Below are 10,599 nucleotides of genomic sequence, written 5' to 3' on the forward strand. Positions count from 1 at the left end.
AGCAATGAGGAATAGTAGGGCCCAGCAGCCTTTATTAGGGCAGAGGAACGAGCTTGCCAAGGGGAAATTGTGACTAATTGGCACTGGTTTTTATAGTGTTTCGGCTTTATTGTTAAGAAAGAACGATATGGTAATGGTGGAAAACGTCTAGGACATTTCTCCGTGACCAAAATGGTCACCAGCGCTTCACTCACCCTGCCACGTCGCCACTAAGGTAAGCGCCTGACCCTAAAACCACTTAAATTAACCCCCTACCCAAAACAGTAACTACACTTACCTTACAAGCGGGCGGCGGAAGCGATTCCGACGGAGGATCGGCTGCGGAGGCGGGGTGAGTGGCGGTGAAGCGCCGCCGGCCAATTGGTCGCGGCGAAAAGGCCACAGCCAGATGTCCCATTCCGTGGTGGAAATGCCATTGGAATATTATTTGGGTGCCGGGACTTACCTCTCCCGGCTTCACGTCTCGCATGCACTACGTATTGTAAGTCTTTATTTATACAGCGCCATTAATGTACATAGCGCTTCACAGCAGTAATACACGTGGTAATCATATAGATAATAAATAATACAAATAACACATAAAGGGGAGAAGTGCTTCAGACATAACAGTAACATTTTGGAAAGGGAGTCCCTGCCCCGAAGAGCTTACAATCTGATTGGTAGGTAGGAACGTACAGAGACAGTAGGAGGGCGTTCTGGTAAGTGCGTCTGCAGGGGGCCAAGCTTTATGTATGTAGTGTAAAACTATCACTCATACAGCTACTCATATGCTTCCTTAAACAGGTGTGTTTTGAGTTGGGTCTAAAAGGTGGATAGAGAGGGTGGTAGTCGGGTATTGAGGGGAAGGGCATTCCAGAGGTGTGGGGCAGTCAGAGAGACGGGTTTAAGGCGGGAGAGGGCTTTAGATACAAAGGGAGTAGAGAGAAGACATCCTTGAGAAGAACGCAAGTGTCGAGATGGTGTATAGCGAGAAATTAAAACAGAAGAATTTATAGTCTTAAAAGTGAGGAGTAGAATTGATTGATACAGGATTTTGATAGGAAGCCAGGAGAGGGATTTCAGCAGCAGAGACGCTGAGACAGATAATACTAACAGATAATAATAATACGTACAATAATATAAGCAGCACAGGGTGATAACAGAGACAAGCAGCGTATTGAAGCGTCTCCATTGTATGATTTATTGCTTGATTTCCACCAGCAAAAGCTTCAGTTCATGCAAGTGCTAAAAAATAATCCCAAAATGCAGCCACGGGGGGATCAAACGTGGACCAGGACGTGGAAATGGAGCAATGTTACCTGCCACGGGGGATCAAACGTGGACCAGGACGTGGAAATGGAGCAATGTTACCCATTGCTGATGTAAGGCATCCGGGTGCTGCTGCCAATATATAACAATTACTGCATGGCCAAAGTTTTGCACTCTGCGACGAAAGGGGGTCTCCAACACCTGTGGCACCAAAGGGGTTAAATCCCGGCACGACCCACAATGCCCGGTGTGTGTCCATCAGCCAGAGCAAACCACCCAGTGCTTTAAGCATCTGCTGAGCCGGCTTGATCTTTTAAGTTGTCGGTTCTTGTTAGTGCTTTGGTTTTCTTGTCCCCCAAGCCTTGATTTCCACTCCTTTTGTTCCTATGACGGTTGGCCAGTTCTACCCGCAGTAAATTACCCCCGATGCCTAATCCCTCCAAGCTAGACACGGCCTCCTCAGCCTCGCCCTTATCCTTGTAATCAAGGAAGGCCCTGTGCTGCGCTCCCTGCCAAGTGAGCCTGAGAGGGGACGCCCCACGCGCCCTTAACATGCCTTTTAACTCACTGACTTTCGTTGTCGGAGGGATGTTCCCTATATACACTGTGGCGATTTCTTTTAAGTCACATGCTTCCAGTTCACCGAGTAACTGTGTCTCCTGGGGGTCGTTCCGCCCCCTCTGCGCAGAATTTGGCGCAGATTCCATTGTCCTGTTAGTGGTCTGGGACCAGGATTGTCTCGTGCCACCTTCTGAAGGATACACAAGGTCGTCCTTCAGAGAAACATCTTCTCCAGCTGCCCTCGCCTTGTCCTGAAGCGTTTTCAGGATAGGTATCTTCTGCATCATTTCCCGACTGATCTGCAATATAAATGAACATGTAATTACTAAGACCCCGCGTCTGTTTACATATATATTGGGTATGCAAATAAAAGTGAAAGCACTCAGCCGTGTAGCCTCTATCCTGTCATCACTGGGAATATGTTTAGTAGCTTTTCAAAGTCAGGGGGTTATTCATTATACTGCAATAGTGCCGATGGGGGCACTATCGCATGTAAACTCCCACTGACTTCATGGGAGTTTGCGTGTCAGAGTGCCCTAAATCGGCCCTAACACAGTTTAATGAACAACCTCCCCAAGCATAAAAAGCACAATAAAAATATTAGAGGGTATAAAATATACACAATGGTGTTACATGGCTTGGAGCTCACATAGGGCAGGCTGCTGCAATGATTCCAATAGTTGCAGTGATCAGAGTGGTAAAAATCAAAGGAAATGTAGAGGTAAAGATGATACCTTTTTATTGCTGATGTTACAAGAGAATGGAAATATTTCAGGACCAATAAAGTCCTTTCTTCCTTGCTACACAGCGCCCGAAGGGGGGCCGTCAGTGCTACACAGCGCCCGAAGGGGGGCCGTCAGTGCTACACAGCGCCCGAAGGGGGGCCGTCAGTGCTACACAGCGCCCGAAGGGGGGCCGTCAGTGCTACACAGCGCCCGAAGGGGGGCCGTCAGTGCTACACAGCGCCCGAAGGGGGGCCGTCAGTGCTACATAGCGCCCGAAGGGGGGCCGTCAGTGCTACACAGCACCCGAAGGGGGGCCGTCAGTGCTACACAGTGCCCGAAGGGGGCCGTCAGTGCTACACAGCACCCGAAGGGGGGCCGTCAGTGCTACACAGTGCCCGAAGGGGGGCCGTCAGTGCTACACAGCGCCCGAAGGGGGGCCGTCAGTGCTACACAGCGCCCGAAGGGGGGCCGTCAGTGCTACACAGCGCCCGAAGGGGGGCCGTCAGTGCTACACAGCGCCCGAAGGTGGGCCGTCAGTGCTACACAGCGCCCGAAGGGGGGCCGTCAGTGCTACACAGCGCCCGAAGGGGGGCCGTCAGTGCTACACAGCGCCGAAGGGGGGCCGTCAGTGCTACACAGCGCCGAAGGGGGGCCGTCAGTGCTACACAGCGCCCGAAGGGGGGCCGTCAGTGCTACACAGCGCCGAAGGGGGGCCGTCAGTGCTTTTGAAGTAATTTGTTGGACCGGGTTGGTTTGTAACACTTACCTGAATAAGGGTCTTCTCGTGGTCCTGGACGCGAAATATTCTCTGGTAACCCCAGATAATAATAAACTTTATTTCACATAGCGCTTTTCTCCCGATGGGACTCCACGCGCGTCACAATTACAGTACAGCGCGCGGTACGCAACACGTAGGATTGTTACACACAGCCCCTGCCCAGGTGAGCTTACACTCTATGTTTTTGGTGCCTGAGGCACAGGCAGATAAAGTGACTTGCCCAAGGTCACAAGGAGCTGACACCGGGAACTGAACCAGGCTCCCCTGATTTAAATTCAGTGCCCTTGCTTAGGGAGTCAGTGTCTTTACTCACTGAGCCGTTAAAAAGGTCTTACATTAGCCCTACATTGTATCAGAGATTTTATTCTATTGGCTAACACAGTATTACCCGCCACACTCAAAAAGGTAGGCGTTAACACTTTTTTTATTTTTTATTTATAAGGCTTGAAAAGTATAATTGTGTCATGTCTCATTGCATTTTTTACCCCTTCTCTGTCCCAGGAGCTTGCAACGCATTAGATCAGGGTTTTGGGCGGGTTCGGACCGGAACCTCATACAGATTGCAGGCTGCTGCAGGGCTCTCAGGGGTCAGAACACGTCTGATGCGATAGAAGTTTCAGCATTTGATATAAAGTAAAATACAAGCATAGGTTTTTAGACGCGCTCATGGCACGGCGTGTAATTAGCCATTTATAATAACTTCAAATGTAATCTGACGGTGCCTCAGCATTTGGGGCATATAAAGCGGCGAGATCCTTGCAGAACAAAAGATTGACAGACCCGAGGATAATACACACAATGCATTTCGGCAGGCAGATTATGAGGATCAGGGAAGAGCGGGACAAGCGGATGGGGGGGGAGGTGTGGATCTTCTAAAATATCAGTGTATTGTCTTAAAAAGCCACCTTAGGCCAAGTTCTGCAGGCAGATAATAGGAGGGATATGGTGCAGTGTGAGAAAGCAATTACCCCTGGATGGGAGGTTGGTGGGGGGCAATAAAGGAGGTTGGCGCAGTCCTATTCTATGTACCTGGGCGCAGAAAGGCGCCGTCACTGAGATCTGTTACTGTCATTGTCTATTACCCACCATTTGATTACCTTTAATGAAAACGCATTAGCTAAACTGCGGATCGATTAGTTCTCCCCGAGGCCGATCGGCAAAGATCCTGCTTCACCGGGTTTATATAATGGCTGCCTTGCAGTTTCAAATCAATCCTTCAGCAGCTACAATGTATCATTATATTACTACAGCAACTATTGTTACGGTTTGCAGCTCAAACTGCTGGGAATACGGGCAACACATTATCACAAAATGGAACATGTTGCAAAGCTCTTGCACTGCTGGGGAAGTGGTCTAAAATATACTAAAGAAATCAAAGGACGCTCAGTATATTAAAACTCATTAAATATGGCATCAAGTTGAAAAAAATACACTAAGTATTATCTAATACTACAGAACGGATTTACTAAAAAAACACACGTAGGAATATTTCATGTTTTGCTTCTTTGCAATTGATGCAAACTGAAATACGGATGCGTGTTAGAGTATCACAATAAGTCTTTACCCGTTAAATGTCACCTTCCGTCTTAACCTCTCGGCTGCCAGGTAGATGTGAAATTCTGCTGCTGCTGTCCCCACCGGGGATTAAATTGCAGAATTAGGACTCCATTAAAGGAGTGGTCTAATTAATCAGAGCCCAGCTCAACACTGCAGCGGCAGATATAACGTCATGATCCAGTCTCGTTTTATTTTGCTGGACAGGAATCAAGAACATTTGTTGTGCGCTGTCGGGTTTCTAGAGTGAAATCTAAACCCGGCGCTGATTATAAGACTCACGGAAAGAAAATAACATTCTCCTTAAAGCACCAGCTACACTGGAAATAACAGAGCCCCTGGAACACGCTGCAGAGTGCAGAGTACACACACGCTCAGACACACTCTCACTCTCTCTCACTCTCTCACACTCTCTCACACACACACACACACACACACTCACACACTCACACACACTCACACACACTCACACACACTCACACACTTTGAATGTCTCCAAACCCACCAAATACTTTGGCGGGTTTTTACAATCCCTTAAGACACGCCTGTTTGTAAACGGTTGTACAAATACACAGCTCAACCCCGTTATAACACGGTGCTTGGCGTCAAAAGAATCTCATCGCGATATAAGCGGATCGCGTTAGATGTCCCTCTCTTCTCGCCCCCCCTCACCCCTCCCCTTACCTTGGCTCCGACGGCTGGCGTCACGTTGCCATGGCGACGCGTCAACTGAAGCCGTCTTAACCACAGTAAGGATTAGTTATAGACCTTCGTCGTTTCCCCGGCATTTAATTTAAATGCCTCCGGGAAGCGCGGGGGACCTCTTTAACCCCTGCGCCCCCCGCACAGAATTGTATGCAAATGCTTTCTGTGATCCTGCATGCATCCAGCGCACTAAAAACTGTCCAAAACCAAACATTGGGAGCCACGCCTGCATCGCGTTATAATGGGGCTGAGCTATATATCTAAATTGCTGATCCATATTTTATTTCGTTTGCTGCCTCTCAGCCAAATAGATAAAGTGGAAGAACAATAATGGTCAGATGAGAGGAATGACATCGAACCCAGAGAAAATAAATAATACGGTAATTCCCTTTTAGTGAGAAAGTGCTTGACTCTTTAGCGAGAAGACGATGACATTTGTTTGTGGGACCAGCACTTATCAGTCCTACCTTAGACCAGATCACTCCTTGTGGCTTGGGGCGTTTGCATTCTGTCTTAATAACTCTCGTTGGCGTCAGTATAAAGTCCACTGAGAGATCGTGAGCACCCAGGAGCTCCTCAGGGAAATCCACCACCTTAAACACAGCAAGGCATCATTATCAGGTACTGTTCTTATAAAGCGCCGGCAGTGTGCACTGCCCTGTACATATCACTATCCAGGCACAAGTCCCTGCCCTGAAGAGCTTACAATCTAATGTTGCTGTCAGAGGCATAGGGAGATAAAGTGACTTGCTCGTGGTCCCAAGGACGGGACAACTGGATTTGACCCGGGTCCATCCACTTCAGAGGCAGAGTTCTTACCCACTAAGCCGCCCGATCACCCGGGCCCCTCTATAGAAGGGTGAAGGTGACTCTCTGTGGGGGCGTCCACAGCAACTTACCTGGCAATCGTGGACTATTGTAACCACAACCGTGCCGGCGGTGACCGCTCCCATGGAGACCATCATTGCATATTCCAGATCAGCAAACCCCTCCCCTTTGCCAATCCGCCAGCCTGAGTAAGGAGAAGGAAAACCAATGACCCAAATTCTGTGTGTTTCTGAAACAGCCGAGGAGGAGGAGGAGAGGCTGTGTTCCAGGCCCGGCCGGCAAGGAAGGGGTTAAATAAATAACGCCCCCCCCCAAAATAAAAGCCATTGTTGTGTGCACAATATTTTGATGCCTTTACTGTTCCACGGCTCTCAAAATTATTTACCTCTTTCAGACACGGCCACAGATCCGACGACCACGAGATCCACTTGGACGTGAGCATCCAAACCCACAGGGACGCTGTGATCTTTAACGCCCTGCAAATAAAAGCAGGACGTCCCTTTTACATCCCCCAGATAATGCAACACACGCAGTGTAATGTAGGGCCCGCATTCCGGGGCCCCCCGCTGTCCGCGACCCTGCGTCCCCCTCTCCCCAACGCCCGCCCCTCCTCTCTCGCACTCTGCCTCCCCCCGTCATATGAACTGGGGAGAGATCTCTGATCCGGTGCTACACGGTGGCAGAGGGGAGCTGGGGACCCCCGCAGCCAGGTGCAGAAGTCGAGCCCCTTCTCTGGTACCAGCTGGGTACACCGGGGGAGGCGGTGGTTCGGAGAGAGAGGCCCGCGGTACACGGACGTTGGGCCCGACCTTCGGGCTAAACTATCAGTATCGGCCAGTCAGCCCACAGGGCCTGGGACACTTGTCCTCCCATCTCTCCACCCCCCACCTCCCCCCCCTCCCCCATCGGTGACCCTGCTGATGCTGCAGACGTGTCATACACATTCACATTTTAAAGAAAAGGAAGGAATGGCATTGCTATACCACATTTCGAACACTAGAGGGCTGCAAAGCAACAGTAAGTTCCTGTTTTGGGAGGTCGCATAAGCCTGAAGAAGACACTTTAGGCCCGTAATATAATGGGCGCGCTTGCTCCGCCGCGCGGCACTTATAATTGGCTGTGGTTAGCCAGCCATCCTATACTAGGGCCGCGCACGCATGGCAGTGAGCATGGAGCCGCCCGATCGGGGGGAAGACTCCGAAAAGTATGTTTTCGTGCCGCTCAGAGTGAGGTGAGTGAGGTGTGTGTGTGTGTGTGTGTGTGTGTGTGTGTGTGTGTGTGTGTGTGTGTGTGTGTGTGTGTGTATATATATATATATAAATAATCAAAGTTGCACATGTTAATAAATCATTTATTCTCACATCTGTTTTTTTTTTCAATTTTTAAAATATTATATAATAAGCTATTAACTTTCAAATAATCTATACACACACACACGTGCCAAATATAAAACAAGCCTTAGGCTAGGTCCCCAGTACATGCTGCAGCGCGGGCTATGGCGAGCGCTGCAGGAACAAGAACCGCCCCTCAATGGGGCGGGGCCCACTGCTGCCTTGGCCGCCAGACAAGATTTTTTTTGAAGACAAGAAAATGGACTTCAGAACTGGCGATGGAGCGCTGGCCACGCCCCCGTCGGCTCAGCCAATGAGGGTGAACTAGCTGGGTGACATCATGGCTGTGCCCCAGCCCCCCCTCCGGTCGCAATCTCCTGCAGTTCAGCCGCAGACCGGAGAACACAGCTGCACGCGCCGCCAGCCTGCCAGGGCGCGTGCAGCAGCCGACACCGGGGACGTACTCTTAGGCATGTATTATAGAAAGCCAAACGATGACGCGCGTGGAGAGGAGGCGTGACCATGACGTCACAAGGGCAGGCCTCACTGTGATTGGCTCACGGGGTCACGTGACACGGCAGCCGCTCGAAAATAAATTACATTTCTTTGTATTTCCACCAAGCTGCCGCGCCAGCGCTGTCTGCGGGCGCGGGCATCGGCAGTGGATACGCTGTCGCAGGAAGCCAGGTATTTTTAATTGCCACTAGCTGAGAGACCCGGCGTTGCCCGGGATGTAAATGCGTAATAGGTAGTATTATTTATAAATCGTGGAACAGTAGGTGACTGTTTGTTGTAAAGGTTGGATAATAATGTTGAAAAAAGAAAAGATGGAATAAAATGTAATACGATGTTGTATAAAAATGTTTTATTGTAAACACACCACAGTACAATGTATATTTTGGTGACATAACAGATGTAAAAATGTGAGGCGTGTGTCCTGCTAGGGTGTGAGGCGGCGGGTGGCACATGGGTTGTGAGTGCTGTCTGTGAGTCGGGGTCCTGCTAGGGTGTGAGGCGGCGGCTGGCGCGTGGGTTGTGAGTGCTGTCTGTGAGTCGGGGTCCTGCTAGGGTGTGAGGCGGTGGGTCAGTGATGTCGGTGCGTAGGGGCGGCAGGCAGCAGGTGTGTGTGGCGGCAGGTATGTGTCGAGTGTGGCGGTTGTCTGTTGAGTGCATGCAATGGCTGTGAGGCGGTGGGTGAAAGGCAGAGGCGGGCGGAGTAAGGGCGGGTGAAAGGCAGAGGCGGGTGGGCGCGAAAGCAGAGGCGGGGAGGCAGGAAGGCGGGCAGGAAGGCGAAGGGTGGTGGGAAGGGGGTGGGAGGGGGGTGGGAGAGGGGAAGGGTGTGGGAGGGGAAAAGGGTGTGGGAGGGAAAGGGGAGGAGGGGGGAGGGAAAGGGGAGGAGGGGGGAGGGAAAGGGGAGGAGGGGGGAGGGAAAGGGGAGGAGGGGGGAGGAGGGGGGAGGGAAAGGGGAGGAAGGGGGAGGGAAAGGGGAGGAGGGGGGAGGGAAAGGGGAGGACGGGGGAGGGAAAGGGGAGGAGGGGGGAGGGGGAGGGAAAGGGGAGGAGGGGGGAGGAGGGGGAGGGAAAGGGGAGGAGGGGGAGGGAAAGGGGAGGAGGGGGAGGGAAAGCGGAGGAGAGGGAGGGAAAAGGGAGGAGGGAAAGGGGAGGAGGGGGGAGGGAAAGGGAGGGGAAGGGGAGGAGGAGGGGGGAAGGGGAGGAGGAGGGGGGGAAGGGGAGGTGGAGGGGGGGAAGGGGAGGTGGAGGGGGGAAGGGGAGGAGGAGGGGGGGAAGGGGAGGAGGAGGGGGGGAAAGGGAGGAGGAGGGGGGGAAGGAGAGGAGATGGGGGGGAAGGAGAGGAGGAGGGGGGGAAGGGGGAGGAGGGGGGGAAGGGGAGGAGGAGGGGGGGAAGGGGAGGAGGAGGGGGGAGGGGGGAGGGAAAGGGGAGGAAGGGGGAGGGAAAGGGGAGGAGGGGGGAGGGAAAGGGGAGGACGGGGGAGGGAAAGGGGAGGAGGGGGGAGGGGGTGGGAGAGGGGAAGGGTGTGGGAGGGGAAAAGGGTGTGGGAGGGAAAGGGGAGGAGGGGGGAGGGAAAGGGGAGGAGGGGGGAGGGAAAGGGGAGGAGGGGGGAGGGAAAGGGGAGGAGGGGGGAGGAGGGGGGAGGGAAAGGGGAGGAAGGGGGAGGGAAAGGGGAGGAGGGGGAGGGAAAGGGGAGGACGGGGGAGGGAAAGGGGAGGAGGGGGGAGGGGGAGGGAAAGGGGAGGAGGGGGGAGGGGGGAGGGAAAGGGGAGGAGGGGGGAGGAAAGGGGGGGGAAGGGGGAGGAGGGGGGGAAGGGGGAGGAGGGGGGGAAGGGGAGGTGGAGGGGGGGAAGGGGAGGTGGAGGGGGGGAAGGGGAGGTGGAGGGGGGGAGGGGGAGGTGGAGGGGGGGAAGGGGAGGAGGAGGGGGGGAAGGGGAGGAGGAGGGGGGGAAGGGGAGGAGGAGGGGGGGAAGGAGAGGAGGAGGGGGGGAAGGAGAGGAGGAGGGGGGGAAGGAGAGGAGGAGGGGGGGAAGGGGAGGAGGAGGGGGGGAAGGGGAGGAGGAGGGGGGGAAGGGGAGGAGGAGGGGGGGAAGGGGAGGAGGAGGGGGGGAAGGGGAGGAGGAGGGGGGGAAGGGGAGGAGGAGGGGGGGGGAGGGGAGGAGGAGGGGGGGAAGGGGAGGAGGAGGGGGGGAAGGGGAAGAGGAGGGGGGAAGGAGAAGAGGAGGGGGGAAGGGGAAGAGGAGGGGGAAGGGGAAGAGGAGGGGGGAAGGGGAAGAGGAGGGGGGGAAGGGGAAGAGGAGGGGGGGAAGGGGAAGGGGAGGAGGAGGGGGGAAGGGGAGGAGGAGGGGGGGAAGGGGAA

At 53.5% G+C, this 10,599-nt stretch overlaps 1 protein-coding gene across 2 annotated transcripts in view; it reads right to left on the minus strand.

The window, feature by feature from the left end:
- Positions 1-304: 304 nt before the first annotated feature.
- The window catches only part of MTHFSD (methenyltetrahydrofolate synthetase domain containing), a 21,934-nt gene continuing 11,639 nt past the window's right edge, over positions 305-10,599 (minus strand). The window contains exons 5-8 of one of the 2 annotated variants that reach the window (XM_075576471.1): positions 6,785-6,875; positions 6,471-6,583; positions 6,039-6,164; positions 305-2,108 (exon numbers count right to left, since the gene is read on the minus strand). In XM_075576471.1, coding sequence (XP_075432586.1) covers positions 1,533-2,108; positions 6,039-6,164; positions 6,471-6,583; positions 6,785-6,875 — 906 coding nt within the window. In that variant the 3' untranslated portion in view covers positions 305-1,532. The remainder of the gene's footprint in view (positions 2,109-6,038; positions 6,165-6,470; positions 6,584-6,784; positions 6,876-10,599) is intronic. The other variant, XM_075576469.1, reaches the window with a different exon arrangement.

This window comes from Ascaphus truei, chromosome 19 (genome assembly GCF_040206685.1).
Source record: "Ascaphus truei isolate aAscTru1 chromosome 19, aAscTru1.hap1, whole genome shotgun sequence".
NCBI classification, from domain to species: Eukaryota; Metazoa; Chordata; class Amphibia; order Anura; family Ascaphidae; genus Ascaphus; species Ascaphus truei.